A 20333-nucleotide genomic window follows, 5' to 3' on the forward strand; every position below is an offset into this window, starting at 1 on the left:
GCGGCGGCGGTGGTGACCACCGGAGCTTCGGTTCCGGCTCCGGTTCACCCTTTCCCTCTCTCGTCTGATCTGTATATATATATATGTATACATTATATATATATATTATATATTTTATAATTATATTAATATTTATACATTTTACTTAAATGGTCCTTTATGTTACAAATTTACACAATCAGTCCTTATTTACAAACCGACTTAACTGGGTTATGATTTTTGGACTGAAATGGCACCTTTCCAGAACATCGGGGAGGAAAATGGCGCATTTTTGAAAAATGGACTGAAATGGCCAAAGTGACCAAACCACAGGGACGAAAATGGCAGTTAACTCATGTTGAATTGAGTGGGGAGCTTATACACACCACACTCTTTTTCCCTTGACTATTTTTTCCCACTAAGTTTTCTTAGTAAGGTTCTTAATGAGACAATATTATTATCATTTTATTTTTCTAGGTCTCGAAATTACCAATTTAATATCATCTTGAAGTATGATGTTACTAGTATATTACGAGGATTAATATGTATGACGGGGAGTGTTATAAAATGGTTTAGTTACATACAATTTACAGATCATTAAGCTCACATTTACTCATTATAATTATTGTTAATAGTTTACTACTACATATTTCTCAATTTTTTTATCACTAGGTTCAATTTCACATCTTCCACTGTGTCAGGACTCATTTGTTTGCTATTCAATTTCGAGTCAGTGTCCTCGTTAACCTCAAATCGCCTTGTGTTCTCTCTTGGATATTGATGGTCAATAACTATATTCGATTTCTACTTGGGCTATGATCGTCATATGTTAAAAATTTTGAAAAAACGAGCTCTTCAGGGATTGAATATGACCATCCAGCTAACATATAGTTTTCAACTCATTCATTTATATTTATTCAGATTAGAGTTGAATCAGATTTGGATTCTGATTCGCAGCGGTGATTTGCCTCCTTAAAAAGCTTTCTTCATCAGTTGCAAATTTTGTGTTTGGATCAGCAGCAAAATTCAAGCATTAGTTGCAAGAAATGTGCATCAGTAACAAAATGTTATTATTAGCTTGAAAATATAAGCACCTCTGCACCAAGTTGTTGAAGATGGGCATGGGACGACAAACAAGCAGGAACAAAATATGTATGAAGATATAAACATGGTTGGTCAATGTTGTACCTTAGAGAAGCCATTGATCAAATGCTCTGTCTGAATATTTCATGACCAGAAAAACCTTAATAAAACAAAATTTAGTTTAAACAAGTACATTGATTAACCACATATTCTCTTAGCAGCATGAACCATCCAGTTATATAGAGACATTCAACAACAAATGAGATCGCTGCGTTCTAGTTTCTCCTCCGTTTATCAGGTGGGGTCCCACCACCCTTCCTTTTCCTGTTACTAGACTTAGGTGACCTTGACCTATACTCATCATCCATCATTCCCACTTCCCCTTCTTCCACAGGCTCAAAATCTTGACTGCGCGACGGCTGCCCCTTAACCGAAGACTGGTATTGACCGTCTTCCAGATCATTATCCATCTGACTTGACGATTTTGACCAATGATGTTTTCTATCTTGTTTGCTTTTCTCTGATTCAGCAGCCAACTCTATACCATCTTCTAATTCTCTCTCAATTAAATCATCTTCATCCATGACATCTGTTTTTCGGGTCACATCACCTACACGGGCCTTCCTTCTTTTCTCAAGGGCCGCTTTAACTTTATCTTTGTCAAGTTTTTTAAAAGCATCTTGAGGTGACTTTCCCTGGTATTTCTCCTTTGCTAATTCTACGGGTTCCCTTCTTTCTCGTGTTTCCTCATAATGTCCTTCAGGTCCGTTACCCTCTTCCGGGCCGTAATGTTGTTGTTGACTTTCATTCACTTCAACGTCTCCTTTTACGTTCTGGCCCGATTGATCAGGAGGAGGCCTTGATGAGGTACCGGGCCTGGAATTACTGTTGTTTGGGCCATCTTCGTCGGCTGTATGAGATCTGGTGGGCCCCTTTTGAGTAGCCCCGCCACCTGTACTGCTGTCGACAACTTCGCTAGTTTGAGAAGGTGCCACTCTGTTTTGCTCGTACAGTTCTAACATTTGATTACTGACCTCTGCAAAATGAAAATATATTTATTACCTAAGAATATGATACAAACAAATCATAGGGAAAAAAAAAAGAGTAAAATGCCATTTTCGTCCCTGAGGTTTGGTTAGTTTTGCGACTTTCGTCTAAAGGTTTGTTTTTTCGCATCTGGGTCTAAAAGGTTTGAAATCTTGCCATTTTTATCCGGCTTGTTAACTCCATCGATTTTTCTCTGTTTAGTTAGGGGTATTTATGTCTTTTTTGCTAACTTAAAGGGCAATTTGGTCTTTTTCACTTTATGTAAAGACCGAATTGTCCTTTAGGTTAACAAAAAGATGGAAACACCGCTGACTTAACGGAGAAAAATGGACAGAGTTGATGAGCCGGATGAAAATGGCAAGATTTCAAACTTTTTGGATCCAGATGCGGAAAAACAAAACCTTTGGACAAAAGTCGCAAAACCGGCCAAACCTCGGAGACAAAAATGGCATTTTACTCGAAAAAAATTAAGACAGACCCTCTAATTGGCGTGGGGTAACATCGAACTCCTGCCACCAAACTTTTTCACCGTCTGACGGCAGTTTAACTTTGAGGAACTTGGCGGCAAGGAAAATAGCACCGGCGGCGATGTGGTGGGGTTTAAATTGCAAGCAGAGAGATGTCCGAAGCCTGCATGCCTCTTTTGCATGTCAAAATGGTACGACAGGCTGGCATTTACATAGAGAAACCACAAATTAAGAAATACAGCAGCGTACCCATCGTTGACAAAATTCCAAGCAACTTGAGCAAGGGCATTTTGAGCAACTTTGAACTTCTTTATTGCTTCTACTAGTGGTTTATATGGATGATGCACGTTAAAGTCAAAACCGAGAGTTGCAAGAACAACTCGCTCCCCGAGTAATATTAATTCCTTTTGTTGTTCATACACCTCCTGCAACACAAAACATATACATATAAATACGTACAAACTTTGAGGACCTAAGTAACAAGTGACTTTTAGTAGAACTGATGATACCTTCTGTTTGATTCTTTGTATAGCATCGGGATCCTTTTTGTTATTAATTTCATAGGAAACAAGGATAACGTCTTTTAAAGGGCGAGGAGTTTCTTCAACCTTGCCTGCAAGAAACATGCAGACAGTTGCAATTGTCTGCAATTCAAACATGTTAAGACTGTTCGTCGATGATTAATATATTATCCCAAAATAGCATGCCATTTGACAATTATATTATCAATTTCAATTTCACAGCAGAGACAATTATATTATATTATATTATATTATATTTATTATTCGAAGGTTATATTCCAGTCTTGTCAATGATTGAATGTTAAACTAACTTTTGGTTAGCATGATTGTTTTCTTTACTTTTAAACACACAAGACAAAACCAACTGCATTCAATAACGTAAATGCAAAAAAATATATATATACAAAGTTAAATGAAGCACAACTCACCCTCCGGTCATTTTTTGCAAGTGACTGACGGAGAAAAAACCGGTGGCAAAAGATTATAGCTGTAGCAATGGTTACCTGGGGCCTGGATAACAAAATTTCCAACAAAAACCATGTATTACATATCAAACCAAAATGTAGACCAACCATTTTCAGTAAAGAAGCACAAGTTTATATAGATTACTAATATAAATTGAACATCAAGAACATTTGCCACCTATATTCTATTCACACACCGGCCTCTTTCACTGCAGTTAGTGACAGAATATCAGGATGCTAAGGCTCTTTAATATATGGTGTTATTGTTAATCTAAGTGTTAACTTAAACTTTCCGGTTTCTCAATAATACTTGCTCTAACGTAAATTATCTGAGTCCATCTTCTACTCCAAGCCTCCCAATTTTTCTTTTTTTTAATCCGCCCTCCCTAGTCCTTATTCCTTAATAAACTCTTATATCAATAATACTTACTTCTAACTAACCTAAATTATCTGACAGCTACAAAGTACAAACTCTTATATCAAACAAGTTAAAAAAATAAAAGGCAATAGGGTCGTAAAAAAGAGTGATAAAAGTATACTATATAACTTGGTTAGTTGGTTCAAAAAAGCGTGAAACAATTCGAGGCGGTTATATCCCAAGAGCCGACGCAGAAAGCACGTGCATCACGACATCACGTACCCAAGGCACGTACAACCAAATAAGTTTTATTTACAGCCGGAAGTTGCGTCTCGTCTCTCTCATTCGGTTATACAAATCATCCTTTTTATCAAGTAAACCTCTTCATAATTTCTTCATTCGGCATCCTTTGGTTGCTTTTATATAGAAGCCTCCTACATACCCTATTTTTTACCGATTTTGACCCAGACGTACATGAGGCGCTGCCTCAAGCCACTAAGAGGTTTTCCAGCTCACCATGTGCCTCAGGCTTGCCTTTTCAAAACCAAGCTATATAAAAGAACTTCAATATGTGTAGGAATCCAATCTTCTTAACAGACACTCTTATCGCTATAGAAAAGTATAAAACAAATGACCAAAGCACAACCAACCATTTATTTTCATTCTTTGGGGTCCATGTGTTAATTGTACACTACGACGAGAAATAAAATGTGCATACATCCCAAAAAAATAGAGAAATGGTATAAACAGATAGAACCACAAATGCCTTTATAAATTATAACCAAAACTACAAAGAAGATGTTCTCTTCACATCACATAATTTTTACCAAATCAACGTTTTATAAAAAAAGAAAACATACGTAGTCCAATCAAATGCAATCTCTAAAGATGATTTAAATCTAGTTGTGTCGCATCAAAAAATTCAATGCTAAAGCTTAAACTTAAACCCTATTGCGTTTTTTATTGGTTAAACACATCATAAAACAGATGATATGCATTGTTATTTTCAGCTACACATCCAAGTTTCATACATATAAGAAAGTAACAAGAATAATAATCATAACTTGAGGGGGGAAACAAGGAATAAAGAAACGTACACTTTGAGCCTCATACCGAGATCTTGCAAAAATGTGCAATAAGATTTGCGTAGATAAGTTTCCTTCTTTAAATCAATGCCATCTGGTCTAGATGGTGAATTTTCTTCAATTTCTTTGCGTGAAAAATACCACCGACCACCATGTTCTTCCAATTTATCATCAGAATGCCTATATGGACCCCCTTCATGCATTCCAAAATGCATTGGATCACTTGACAACAAAGCAGTCATTGGCGGTTTCTGCACTCTACAAAACTTCAAAGAATGAAGATAGAGTTCCCCTACTTCACAAAATGCTTTGAACTAGCATGTACTACCTGCATTGTATGTGTACTAACAAATTTGAGTAGGCAAAAAGAGATACAAAATACATTTTTTTAAATAAAGATTCTCCCAAGTTTAGGGTATAATTTAGCATTAGTGTGGCAATGGACAATGGTGCAAGCAAATACAAATACAGATTACTCTTACGTTGCATATTAGTGTTTAGGGAAAATTTCTATATTTTTAGAATGCTAGATTCATCATCCAAGTTTAGGGTATAATTTAGCATTACTGATATCGGGAAAATCGATAATATATCGATCAATTTGGCTGATAACATCGGTACCGATAGTTGACACCGATATTTTACATGGAATCTGATCACCAATATATCACCAACATATCACAGATATGTCACCTATATTAACTGCATAGCTGTAAGATCAGCCATGAGGAACACCCTGCTTGCAACCTATCTATGCTTGCAAGTTGCAACACAAGAAACAATGCATTTCTGACTCAAAAAGTCAAAAGTAGAATTTATGAAGTCAAGCCTGCTCATGGTCAAGAGGATCTACAGACCACGAATAAAACCAAAAGGCCAATGGACTTTGTAAGCATTGCCACAAGAAAGAAACCACAACTCTTATCTTTGTCTTCTTACCACACACATACATATATATACACATACATAAAGGGAGCTAAGCAGTTAATGCGGAAAAATATCGGTTATCGGTCAAGGACCGATATTTGAGATATCGTTTATCGCGGTGATATATCGGTGAGATATCGGTAACTTCTAATATAGTGCATAAATATATATATACATATAGAACCTATATAAATTTATATATATAATGTTAAGTTTATACTTTTTATGCATAGATTTGTAAGTTTAAGGACTAAATGTAAACTAGTGAAGATAGAGGGGTTAAATATTTATATACACAAACTAACAATATGCTTTTATGTAAAAAAAATACAAGTTTACAGGACTAATTATAAACTATAGAAAGATAGAGGGGTTAAATACTGAAATACTTAAAACTTATTTAACCCTAAAATAACACACGCATCATCATCAGCAGCAGCCGCTACTTCTCCTTCTTCTGTTCTCAGCCGCCACCGGTTTCCAGCAGAAATTCCGGCAGAGGCGTCGGAATTGGCCGCCGGAGGTCGCTATACGGTCGATATGTGGTCGATAAGTGCCAACAGGTATGTTTCTTCTTCTGTTTTCAGCCGCCGGAGGTCGCTATACGGTCGGAATTGGGCCCAGACGAGATATCGGCGAGACAACTGATATGGTTTTCACAAAATATCGGCGATATATCGGTGTTGACCGCCGATATTATCGTTGACCGATATTTGACCGAGATACGAAACCGATATTCTGGGCTAGGTCCGATAACCGATATACCGGTGATATAGCACCGATATATCGGCCGAGTTAACTGCATAGAAAGGGAGTATTGCTACGTGAATTGATATGTGTAAAACTATGTATATTCGTATATTACAAAGTTATTAAAAGCGCTAGGCGCACTCAAGGCGCATAGGCCTCGCCTGGGGCCTAGATGCAAGACGCAAAAAAGCGAGTGCCTGGAAAAAAAGCGCACTTAAATGAAAAAAAATAAGAAAATATATCATGTGTTAGAATAATACTATTCTTCAAATAAAATAAACAAAAGCTATTATATAACGTTTGATATCATCTAATTAGTACCAAAAGTTCTGAAATAGTGAAGATTCAAATGCAATTCCAAAACTTGAAAGTTCTAAAGACTAAAGTTCTAAACTGGATCAAAAATCTGGATAAAAGTTGCTTCAATCGGCATCGTGGAAGCTTATATTGTGAAGAATATCAATATTTTTGCATTAAATTATAAAAGAAAAAGAATATTTTGGTATTTAGTGTGTCTGGAGAGTTGAAGCGGGCGCCTAGGAACTAGAACCGCAATCAATGGGCCTCGCCTGGAAAATGCACCTAGGCTCATGAAGCAAGGGTTTTTAATAACTATGGTATATTATAAGCATATGCATATGTGTAGGTTCACTATAAAGCTCCGATCTACACATATGTAGAAAACTTGTTAGTTGTTACAGCTTACAAGTGACCAAAAGATAAGCGAGTGGATGATATTTATTTAACGAATCGAGAAATCATTTAATATTTTACATTGACACATATTTCATAATAAGTAAATGATTTAGATTGGTTCTCGTGAGTTCTCGCTTTATTACGTAGTTTTGAAGAGAACCATTATATATATGCATCCAAGTCTCTTTTGCAAATCACTAAACAGATGACAACCATTTCATATGCAAAATAACAACAAAATCGTACGACCAGGGAAATCACAAGATAGCCTCTCACTCCCCCTCTTGAAATAATGACTAATCACAACATACAGATTGCATATGATTCATTTTTACTAATAACAAGATAATCAAATTCAGCTTCATAACAAAAGTAAATCGCCTCCAGCATGTACCAATTAATTCAGTTTATGGAAGACTTAAAAAGTGACCTGAATTCAATCCGGGCACCACCAAGAAAGAACCTGACTGACCTTGTGCGCTGCTGGATCACTTACGTTGGACCACCATCTAAACAGGCCTCTCATCACTCATGTGAGATTTATTTCTTTACCTCTCATGTGATGGGCCTGAGGCGATCTAAGGGCCATTGAGGAGTTGCCCAGATTCAACCTCTATGAAAAAACGTTAATCGGGGTGAAGCCCCAAATTCTCTCACAATTATGTTACTTCAAACTACTAATGTAAAGCAGAATAAAAATATATTATATATATAACCATAATCACCTATAATGCAACTCTAAACTTCAACGGTTGAAAACCGATACGTACTTTAACATTTCAAAAAACCAACCTACACTAATGATTATGTCTGATGCTCAATCAGCCTAATCTCTTCCAGATTGACCTCAATAAAGAACTATAGCTATCATCCATTTACAAATAATTCATTCAAACCCTATAATCCCTACTTATTTTCCTATCACTTAACTCAAAATAGCAACCGGGAACCAAACCCTAATTCTCTAATTCGAGTGCAAAATTAACGTTTTCAAGTAAGAAAGAAATTAATCAGCTTCGTAACATAAAATTCATCATATTATGAGTCATGACATTGAAATTAATAATCAAGATCACATAAATTAATCGATTTTCATGTGCCCTAATCGTAACCGTGCTAATTAAGGAAAAGATATTATTTTTACGGCATAATAACAGGGCAGGCAGGAATAATAAAAGCAAAAGGGAAGAGATAAAGCGAGTATGAAGACATATTACCGGCGTTTAGTAGAGGAACTCCGAGCAAGATTGCGGTGTTGATTAGCGTTTAACGTTGTTGTTTGCGTTCGTATGTTCTAGAGACGATGAGAGAGAGTGAAATCGTGTTTTCAAGTAAGACTTACTTGGAGATTTCTTTTTTATTTTTTGTTTTTACAAAGAAACAAAAGAACATTGTGGATGGATGTAGGTCGGTGCTAATGATATTTTTGGTTTCTTATGTGATTTTATGCTTTTATTATAAAGTTAAATGTGATTTTAGTCTCTGTTTGGGTCATTTTAACAGTTTAGTTCATATGTTTTATTTTTTTATCTGTAGATCTAAAAAGGTTTCACCGTTGTCATTTTAATCCACTAAGTTAACTTCATTCATTTTTTATATTAGTAAGAAGAGCAATTCAATCATTTTTTATAGCTGAATTGCCCTTCTAATTAACAGAATTATATATAAAATGACTGAATTGTCCTTCTCGTTAATAGAAAAATGAATAAAGTTAACCCAGTGGACTAAAATGACAACGGTGAACCTTTTTGGACCCATAGGTGAAAAATGAAAAATTTGGACTAAACTGCCAAAAGGACCCAAACCACATGGACTAAAATGACATTTAACTCTTTATTATATTATAACGGGTTAGGTTGGTATCGGGTTAAATATGTCTAGCTAGATGAAAGATACTTGTTTATTTTCTTATGAGTTAAATGTCATTTTAATCTATGTGGTTTGGGCTATTTTGACAGCTTGGTCTAAATATTTCATTTTTCGTCTATAGATTCAAAAAGGTTTTACCGTTGTCATTTAGTCCACTGGATTAACTTCATCCATTTTTTCTGTTAACGAGAATGCCAATTTATATGACCGAATTACCCTTCTAGTTAATAGAATTACATATGAAATGATCGAATTACCCTTCTCGTTAACAGAAAAATGGTTGAAGTTGACCCAGTGGATTAAAATGGCAACGGTGAAACATTTTTAGACCCACATACGAAAAATGAAACATTTAGACTAAACCGACAAAATGGTCCAAACCACAGGGACTAATGTCACACCCCGATATTTCCACATATTACCAGTGGGTCCGGTGGGGAGTATCGTGACGTAGTTGATATCATCATGGTCAAACATACACAGAATAGCACAGCGGAAGTCTTGGAATATAAAATATTATTACAAACTCAAATGTCTGAAAATATCAAAGTATTTATTATAGACGAGCCTGTAATATCAAATCCACAGGTGGATCTTTACATAATGCATAAAATGAAGTTTAGCAGACTTTATGACATCTTTAAGGATTTGCAAAATCCTCTTTTTCGACACCGAGCAACTCCCAGCCTATTACGAGTAGTACCTGCCACTTAGTCTTTTGAAAATACGTCAGTTTTCACTGGTAAATACAATTAACTGACTCTTTTGAAAAGAGTTTATGAAAATTGATTTAAGTGCACATGGCACAAACCATTTATAACTTGGGACAATTATTTAAGATAATCTTGTATACAGATTTACATGTTTGTCATACTATTGGGGACGGTTTGGAAGCCGGTCATGATTAACCGACTCACCACTTATAGAACCCACAAAGGAGTTATTCCCAACGTGTGGGTTAATTAGCATTTGCATCTGTCAGGTGTATGCCTACACCCCGTGCATATGTCGTGGCTATTTTCAAATGAAATGAGCCGAGGATATCCAGGACACGGTCGTATTAACCCCCAATGTTTATGTTATCAAACAAGATAGATTAAAACGGGTTATGTAAATTTATTAATCACAATCCGATTAAATGATTTCATACCCGACCAAGCGGTATTATTATAATACCGCATCCCAAACCCGTATAAGGGAAAATAAGTTAAGAGTATTTGCCTGAGCTAATACTTGATTCACAACAAAATAACTCAGTCGTATCCAATCTATCTAAATGCAGGTAGCTTTTACCGGGTGGCTCTAGTCTGGAGTGATGGTAATATATAACCAATTCGGAATGCTAACGGTCTTATTTAAGTCGTAGACTTAGACCGGCTAGCTTAAAGTATCTAAAGCGATATGATACGCTAGATTAAGCGATGACCGGAATAGAATGTAATTTAGACCCAACAAGTACGAAGACTTGTATAATATGGGTAAACTAAACACATTTTGGAATTTGAAGATTTAATGATAAGGTTAAACCCGTTTCGGTTTTTTTTTATGTAAACTAGTTACATAAATCGATCCGAACACATAATTGCATAACAGGTAACCAAATGAATTATATACAGGTCACAAATGTTATTATGCTTAGGATATGTTAATACATCAGTAGGATGTTAACATATATGCCCAAAAAGTATTTAAAACCAATTTAAGTCCCGTAGGGGCATTTTGGTCATTTTAATGATTATAAAAGAGATTTTATAATAAACTGAGGTTCTGGTCTTTGGTAACCAGTAAAAATATTTATTTTATCACATTACATCAGTAAGATATCATACATATGTGAGGTTTACCATTTATGGCCAAACTATGCCCCGAAAGGGTAATTTGGTCATTTCACATATGCTTTTAAGGACATTTTTGGAAGTCTGAGTTCATGACTTATACTTACTGTAATAATATTAAAATTTATTTAAAAATTCAGTAGGTAACAAGTCTTAGGTGTTAAATATGGTTTTAAACCATACTATGCACCTAATTAGCGTAAAAGTCGCTAATTGACGATAATTAAGATGTTTATGTAAAATCTGAGATTTTGATCAGTTTTAAATGCTCAAAATAATTTATCTAATGTATGAAATCAGTAGGAAAAGGTTTGGCATTCAAATCATTTGTTAATCTCATTTTATGCATGAAAAGGGTATTATCGTCATTTACCGAATTACACAAGAACTTTATGATTTAATCATATTATAATCTGACCAAAAATCCTAAAAATCCTTAAAAATAATATCTTAACAGTAGGTAATGAGTTTTGGTTCAAAATCCAAGTTTAAACATGCCTTATGCAAGATATCGCAATTTAATTAATAAAAAGCTTCTATTTACGATATCGAGCAGAACTTCTGTTTGAGACCAAGAACTGATGTCAAATTTTCGGGACAAGCTTATATATCAGTAGCAAAGATTTTTGTCCTCTCACATTTCTAATAATCTTAATTATATGTCAAAAGGGCAATTATGGCATTTATAAGCATAATAACAAACAAGAGCATATAATTCAAACTACTAAGGACCAAGCAATATAACTCCAGGGGGTTGTACTACTATATAATGTGGTCCTAATGGAAGCTTAAAACTTGGAAGAATTAAGCTCAATCGGTTCAGAACTAAAAGTCAAAGCAAAAGTCAAGCTTTTGCGACTTTCGGTTATGAACCGACCTTAGACTGATAATTGTTGGGTTAGACATGTTTAAGCATGTTCTAATATTAATTACCAAGTTATTAGAAGGCTAAAATATAATTTATAATCTTTGTTTTATTAGTTTAAATCATTAGTAAAGTTTCTGTCCAGTTTGACTTTTTGACTTATTAGTTTGACCCGACAATTAACTACTCAAAAGAAATAATTAGGAGGTGCCCTTTTAAGAGTTAACCACCTACCTTAATATGGTCACATAACCACTTTTATTTCGGTCAGTGGCTAGACCATTTGTGATTAAACCGAAAGTCAAAGTCTATTTACGATATCTTTGACTTTTCGGTTTTTAAGCTAATAAACTGAACTAAGCAAGGACTAAAACACTTACATAAGGTCCTAGCTATCTTTTCTACACTTCTTGATCCTCTTCTAAGGCTGGCTATCTCCAGAAGTGAGTATTAGAGTTGTTGCAACCAAATAAGCACTTGAACAATTAGACTTAGGAGTCTTTGTATACTTGGATAGCATGCAAGGAGATCCAAGGAGGTGTTTTTGGAAGCTTTAAGATCACCCCAGGTGTCCTAGTAGTATTACAAGTCTGTTAAACAGCCCCTAGTATCGATTGGAAAGAGTTAAAGTCGGTTTGGAGCTGAAACTTGCAGTTGGCATGATTTTTTTGCGCTGGGCACTTTTACGCGGGCCGCGTAAGACTCAGAAGGAGTCTACGCGGGCCACGACGACCTTCTGTTCAGGTGAAACATGTTTTAACTTTGACAGTTTCAGTCTCTGGTTCTTATAAACTTTATACACCTTCATTTTTGGCATATAAGGCCCTTGTAGTTAGTTTGTAGTGGTTCAAGGGAGTATAACCAAACTCCGTTAGGCCCGGTTTCGTTAAAAGATCTCCATAAACACAAGTTTCTTATTATTGGCACTTTTAACCCAAAGTCTTGAAAACTTGCTTAACGATCTCGAAACCACGTGAAATTTATATCACTTATTCTTGAGAGCATATTTGAATATTTCGAAGCCTCGGGTTCGTTAAAAGGTCACTCAGAGGTAAGAATTAACATGTTGACACGTTTAACCCTTGTAGTTTATAATCTTTCGATTATTTTCATAAACAACTTCTTATATCCAATTAATCACTCGTTTAAGAATATATTCTTTGTGTGTGGTCATTCAGAGACACAAGTTTGGCATGTTGACACTTTTAGTCCCTTCGCATACATATTTTCACCGTTTCTCAACTTTAGTCCTTCAAACTCAATCTTTCACACGTTTAGAGTTTAGGACACGTGTCTTTACATAATTGGAGGGGTGAGGGTTTCATTTCCCTTATAGGAGACAAGGTTGAAGAAGGTACACCGGAGAAAGGTGATGAAGTTGTGATTTTTTATTTTATTTATCTTTAGATAAAGGGTAAATGGTATCTTCATTCCAATTTAACAAATATTTTAACATAAGATAATGGAAAACAAATGTGCTACAAATCGGCAAATAATAAGGACTAGACTTGTAATTTCGCGAAAACTAGGGCCAAAGATTTGATACGACTTTAGCAAATGATCATTTATATAACTACTAGGTTAGTAACCCGTGTATTACACGGACGGATTGAACAATAAAAATGAAAAAAAAATCATAAAGTTGTAACATAGGTTGAATGTTTAAAACTTGGTATAATTTGTAATTTTTTAATATGTTTTTTTTTCTTTTTTTTTTTGGCAAAGGTCATATAAGAGTGGGCTATTGATTAAGATTTTGAAACATAAAGCACAAAACTTGCAAAGTTTTGCGCTAAAGAACATCGTCTGTAAAATTGTGTAAATATAAAGGACAAAACTTGTAATTTACTCTTTTTTTTTTCTAATGACAATTAAAGACAAATTTTAATGGTCTAAAAAATTGAATGACTATATAAATGAACGTAAACGAACAAACTTAATAAAACTTAAACTAACAAACATTAGTGAACATAAAATATGAACTTAAATATACCAACATAAACGATTTAAATGAACGAACATTCACAAGCATAAACAACCGTATAAAATCGATGACATCAGCTCATACATTCTACATGACACCCGTATGACCATACAAGTCGTATGACATAGCTCAACATAGTGTGTTAGTGGTGTTGTTCTAGTTGTCGTTTATAATAACTAAAGGATGAAATACGAATTAATTAATAATAAAATAAGAAATATACTCACCAACACATTTCACCACAACCCATATAGACATGACGGGTAGTCCAGTTTGGGTATGTTTTTTACGTTCCACTTTACAACCCGGGCAGTTCTCAAAAGCAATTCGTTTACTTGAATTTGGGAATAAAGAATTGGAGAAGGCTTCGAGCTTCATTCAATAATAGAGCCAATAATATAGCAAGAGTAAACTACAACAAAGTACACGAATATTGTTACATTTTTTTTAATACAACTTATATCCTTATTTAGAGACCATTAGAAATCGGAAATAAAAAAGAAACATGGTCATTATCCAACATAAATACATAATTCGTTGTAATGAATGATTAGATGAACACACAACATTTAGGTGTTGAAACTTGAAAAAAAAATGAAGGGCTGGGGGAGAACACAATAAAATCAATTTCAAACTGAATCTATGCTATTAATCCGGATGATTCTTCTATGAAGATGAAAGTGATTTTGATTATGCATGAACGTGAAAATAGCAACTTAATAGGAGTGATAGGATATAATTTAGTTATTTATTTAGCTTATATAATTGTTTGAAATTTTAAATAACTCTATAAACTCTAAAATTCATTCCCTCCAAAAAGCTAGAAAGTTAAGGGTGCCATGTGGCAACCTAAAATCCTCATTTATTAGATAGGATAGATTCATGTGGAAAGCAACACACAGATTTTTTAACTATAAAAATAATTCGAGTAATTTATTTACATTGTTGTTTTGTTTTCTACATCGGCAATGCACCCTAATCCCCATCGATATTCAATTTATCTTAACATTTCTTCTTATTGGTTTATATACTCATCATCATCCCACCAGTGATCGATAACAGGATGGTATGAAGAAATCAAAGAAATTGGATTTGTTAGTTCTTCATAGACTTCTCTCTTTAGCCTTTAGTATATGTTCATAAATGGGTGTGCACCTCAACTCAGGCCGGCCTCCCACTCTCTTGTCCTATGCAACATTTATTAGCTTAACTGCTTAGGTGGATCATGCAACAAGACTCTCTCAACCCTCCTTTTCATCACACGTCTGTATGAGAGCCTCTCGCCTTTTGAGATCTGGTTACGGTCTTGCTTTGCTAATTGCCAAAGGCTCTTAAAGCAGGTAGAATGACTCAGTAACGTTGCACTCCATCAACTGATTTAGCAACAACAGCAGTAGTGGCTTGGCTTTTCGGACTAAATGAAAAATCTTGTGGTAGAACTAGAAACAAACAAATAGAATCAATTCAAAAGGGACTAAAGCTAACAAGCAATAACCAAGTTATAATTTAAAAAAAAAAAGGTTAAGTAATAGGCATCAATTCAAAAGGGACTGAAGCTAACATGAAATAACCAAGTTATAATTTAAAAAAATTAGTTTAAGTAATAGGCATATTACCAATGTAATTCTTCAAATAAACTAATGTATATGTAATGTATCTTTTAAATTTATTCATTAATTTTAACACATTTTGCTATATTAAAGTCTTTAGAGATGTCTAAAATGTGTGGGATAAAATTTGATCAAGTGGCACTTCAAATGTGCAAAATACACTATTTGATAATTTATTATATTATATATGACGGTATAAATTTGTAGATGAAACAATAAAAAAACTTATAAGTTAATACTAGATAGCCTCTATAGCATTCACATAAGCAAAATCATCATCTACATAGCTTTCACATATGTATAATATGTGTATCCTTAATTTCACAAATATAGGAATATATGTGCATTCCAAAAAGTTCGAAATATTTAAACACCAAAATCGAGTTAGGAACTTTGCGTGTCAAAAATTAGGCTATGAACCTTTTCATGCATAATGAAATCGTATATCAATTTTTTATTTGGACAACTTCTCAATTCATGTATGTCATCCTTACGCAAGGGTTATGGTAATCTTCTTTATATTGTTCTAGTTTTATCTGATGTCTCCGAAGGGACATATCACTTATTTATAGCACTGACAAAAAAAAAGAGCTAATTGTTTGTCATATTTGCAATATTAAGCATATTTGTTGTTATATTCAGGTTCTTAAACTTATCTAAAATACGAGGAACAAAATTTGATGAAGCGGCACTCTAAACGTATAAATCGATTACTTTTTTTTTTTGTCAAAATTTGATGAAGCGGCAATGCGGCATATTACCAAATGGTCTCAATAACATCCACATGGACCACATAAGCAAATATACTATTTTAGCATCATAGCATTCACATAGCTAAAATACGTCTTAGTAACTGATATTGCACAAACATATGAATATATGTACTTTAAAAAAGTTCGAAGTTTATATACCAAAATGGGGTTAGGAACTTTTTCAAGTATAATGAAAACAAAACGTATATCAGTTGATTATATATAAATAAAACCAAACAAACTAACTATATTACGTTAGGACAAGGCATACTTCTATTTTGTAAAATTTGTGTATCGTTAATCCAGTATAAACCTTAATTTTGATTCATATAAAAGACTATGAAAAAACCTTAAATTTCGTTTATGGCAAGGGGTTAAATGCATAAGTATAACATACACAACTTGAAAACATAACGAAATATTGCAATTTTATCATAATACAGAATTAGAACATCATTCTGATGACTTCCACCGGAAAGTAGTGATATATCCAGTCATATTAAAAAGAACAAAGATCGACAGCAATATATAAACCATCGAGCAACCCCAGCAAGAGACGAGTGTTTCCGTCATGTTCATAGCAACAACTAGACAGGCCCGATTAAACCTCAAACATCTAAAAGATGAACTGCTGACTGGACCCATAAATTGATCTGGTTCAACTTTGAAACCCCCGGGCTCCTCGAGCTTGCTCTACAAGTACTTGACCATACCTCGACCCTCCACACTGAGCTTAGTGGCTTGAAGCTGCTTCTTTTTAGGTGCCTTTAATTGTTGCAACCTCTTGTTCATCTGTCATCACATGAGAATTTAACCCATTTCATCATGCTTATGCCTTTCCATCTATTCATTGCAATTGGTAATGATGTGAAGAAAAAAAGCGCATACCTTGAGCCGACGCTGATCATGCACAACTTGTTTGGCTCGGGCTCTAATTTCATCTGGGTCGATTTTCGATTGGGGGCGCACCACAAAATCTAGCGGCATTGCTTCAGGCCTTGATGTTAGTCTAGAAGATGAGCTTCCAGACTTTGGTTCCCTGCAGCAACCTCCAAATCAACAAACAGAAAACAAGTGCGTACATGAAGTGATTGTTATATATCCAGCAATGGAGTTAACTTACTGAGAGTTATCAGCCAAATCCAGGTCATCATCTCTAGACTGCATCCCTGAAGCTCTATGCATAGGTCTGTAACAAGAAAATAAACTTAATGTTCATTGTTACAGTATTTTATGCAATTGAATGTAAAATCGGAATGTACTTTTTCATTGATGGCCGACGAATGGGGGCTCTTTCATCCTCATAGTTCCGCATGTCCTCAAATCGCGTGCTCTTGTTAAATATTGGTCGACTCTGCATTGCATGTGAAATGTTAATGTCAATCAAGGTATACAAGGGCATGCCATAAGTAACAAATTACAATGTATCATCTGAAGTGCAATCGGTTGCTAGAGGCCATACAGAAATATTGAACATTGAACTTACCCATTTGTCAACCAAATCTTTAGCAAGCTTTCTATTGGATGTGGTCTCTTCATCAGACTTTGACAAGAACATAATGACCTGATAAAAGACGATGATAACCAAGTATCGTTAGTCCTGCTACCAAAAGAAAAGGGATAGTTCGTTCAAACAAGTTAGAAAAAGGACTAACCTTTCCTAGTCCACTCTTCTTCAATTGTTCTCTCCTATCATATTGATCTAAATCAATTGGGAACTGCAAGAGGAAAACAGCAAATAAATAATTATACAAACACAAAAGCATATAATGTAACCCTCATGTTTTATACCTCGGTTAGGATCTTTAAAATTGCTGCTCGAATGTTTATATTGGGCAAGCTTCCATCAGGAAGAGGCTCAAGCCAATTTTTCAAAAGTGTTAGAACTCCATGATCCAGGAACTCTAGCTGAAGTTGTTTCCTGCATCGAGATATTTGAAGACAGACGAAATAAGGTAATATGTTATATGAAGCAGATGTGGGACTTTTTCATATATCCTTACTTGGATAATACTTCAGTTAAAAGAGGCAGCTTCCTGAGTTTATTAATAGCTGGTAGTGATTTTCTATTTAGCTCTGCATCTTCTTCTGCTACAACTTCAAGTTCAGCCATGACGTTTTCAACAAGTAGTGCAATCTCTGCAGCACTTTTCTCAGATTTCTTCTTTTTCTTACCCATCTTGAAAAGGTCCTTTATTTCATCATCTTCTTCACCCTCCTCAGCCTGCGTCGTAAAAACATTTACAGTAAAAAAAAATAGTAACAAACATGCAACTCAGAATCCTCAAATAACATTCAAAAGTGCAGATACATATGTGGAATTTTTTTTTACCTGAGGAGCATGACTGGGTGAATAACCACCATGGTCACTTCCATAACGATCTGATGGATCAACGCCTGTATCATCTATGAAGTTGTCATCATCTACCATCCTAGGACCCTCTTTGTCATCCTGCACCAGTCAAGCAAAGTCCCATAAAAAATCACAATTTTATCCACAACAACTTTTCATCCTTCAGTTCTTAACAACAGTAAACAACATGCCTACACCATGTAAAATCCGTAAGAACTAAGATACAAACATTCAAACATTCTTGTCGGTTTCACAAACGTTTAACAAAAAACTATACCACATGGTCAATCAAAGCCTTCCATATCATAACCAGCTGAAAACTAAGCGATCGTAAAAAATGCAACCAGGATATAAAAGTCTATATTTCTAAAAAGCCAGCATTCAATACAAACCCTCTCCTAAATTCCTAATACAAGAAAGATCCTCTCCTGCCACATTCACTAACTCACATAAGAACAAACACATTCTTAAAACCATTTCAATGTTCAAATATCGCTCGATGCAGACATAATATCACAAGTTACCATGAGCAGAGAGATTAACCTAATGATCAAACAATACTTGTTAGATTATTATTTATCTCATAATAGCAAACTTCACAATATCATAACTTATAAAAAGAACATCCCAAACTAACTTAAAACCAAAATATACCTCCGAATCGCCACCAGCAATCGTATCCCACATCTCCTTCACCTCAGCATCATGTCCACCGGACCGCCCACTCCGTTTCCCATTCCCCTTAGACGACTTACTCCCCCCTTTATCCCCCCTTCCCTTATCCGAAAACTTCGAACTACTAAACTTCTTCTCCCTCTTCTTCCCACTCCCACTCCCACCATCACCAAAACTCTTCTTCCTCTTCCCACCACCACCATCCTCATCATCATCCCTAACAACAAACGCCGCCACGTCATCCTCCACGTCATCATCCATCCCAAAATCCGGCACCGTCTCCTCCGCCGTACTCTTCTTTATCAACCTTTTCCGCTTCGTCTTCGAATCCGACTCGTTGAACACCGGCGTACTTTGCCAATCATCCACGTCATCATCGAGAAATTGTTCATGTTGATTGTTGTTGTTGTTGTTGTTATCGTCGTGATCGGATTGAAATCCGTCGTCGTAATCCATCAACGGCTCTCCGTCTTCATCTCGATACCTGAAATATTAACAAACAGGATGCAAACGGAATAGAATTAGGGTTAGGGGATTGCGAAATAAGAAACCCTAACTGAATTTAAAAATAAGAAACCCTAGATTGTTATAGAGGATTGGAACTTACGGATCGTTTTCGTAACCCATCGTGTGAGGGGAGTTTTGAGATTGTGGATGAAGGTGTTCGATTTATAGAGTGACTTGGAATGGATTGAATCGAGAGTTGAGTAGTGAATGAATTGGGGAAAGGGGTGAAGATGAGAATTGGAGGACGATTACATCATGCAATGGTGGAAAGGGGTTTTTGTGGGTAAATTAGAAACATGAGGGACTGTTATTGACTTGTGAGCCTAAACATGAGGCCCTGTAAAGTAGTTAGGCTATTTAGGCTATAGGGTGTGGTCATGACCCCTATGACCATCATGACCCTCCATGTTAGTGCCATGTAACCTACCTCTAATCCACCATCCAACGCCACTATCCTAAGGGTGTGGTCATGACCAAATATCTATTTTTGTTTATCTTTGTCTAAA

The 20333-nt window shown here is 35.3% G+C and overlaps 2 protein-coding genes and 1 non-coding gene across 3 annotated transcripts; all 3 read right to left on the reverse strand.

The window, feature by feature from the left end:
• Positions 1-1148: 1148 nt before the first annotated feature.
• Positions 1149-8782, reverse strand: LOC110864995 (cyclin-T1-3). The gene is made up of 7 exons (XM_022114169.2): positions 8595-8782; positions 5017-5332; positions 3526-3607; positions 3086-3220; positions 2826-3001; positions 2588-2739; positions 1149-2098 (listed from the first exon to the last, which is right to left on the reverse strand). The coding sequence occupies exons 2-7, from the start codon at positions 5244-5246 to the stop codon at positions 1338-1340; spliced, it is 1536 nt and encodes a 511-aa protein (XP_021969861.1). The 5' UTR covers positions 5247-5332; positions 8595-8782; the 3' UTR covers positions 1149-1337.
• A 7210-nt stretch (positions 8783-15992) lies between these two features.
• On the reverse strand, positions 15993-16095 carry LOC118480010. The gene has a single exon (XR_004861651.1). It is a non-coding gene; the product is annotated as a U6 spliceosomal RNA (small nuclear RNA).
• Positions 16096-16671: 576 nt separating this feature from the next.
• LOC110864996 (protein IWS1 homolog 1) lies at positions 16672-20108 on the reverse strand. Its single transcript, XM_022114172.1, has 11 exons — positions 19928-20108; positions 19300-19804; positions 18625-18744; positions 18296-18516; positions 18084-18213; positions 17948-18010; positions 17779-17856; positions 17555-17646; positions 17416-17481; positions 17181-17331; positions 16672-17084 (listed from the first exon to the last, which is right to left on the reverse strand). The coding sequence occupies exons 1-11, from the start codon at positions 19945-19947 to the stop codon at positions 16986-16988; spliced, it is 1545 nt and encodes a 514-aa protein (XP_021969864.1). The 5' UTR covers positions 19948-20108; the 3' UTR covers positions 16672-16985.
• Positions 20109-20333: the final 225 nt, after the last annotated feature.

This window comes from Helianthus annuus, chromosome 6 (assembly GCF_002127325.2).
Source record: "Helianthus annuus cultivar XRQ/B chromosome 6, HanXRQr2.0-SUNRISE, whole genome shotgun sequence".
Lineage (NCBI taxonomy): Eukaryota > Viridiplantae > Streptophyta > Magnoliopsida > Asterales > Asteraceae > Helianthus > Helianthus annuus.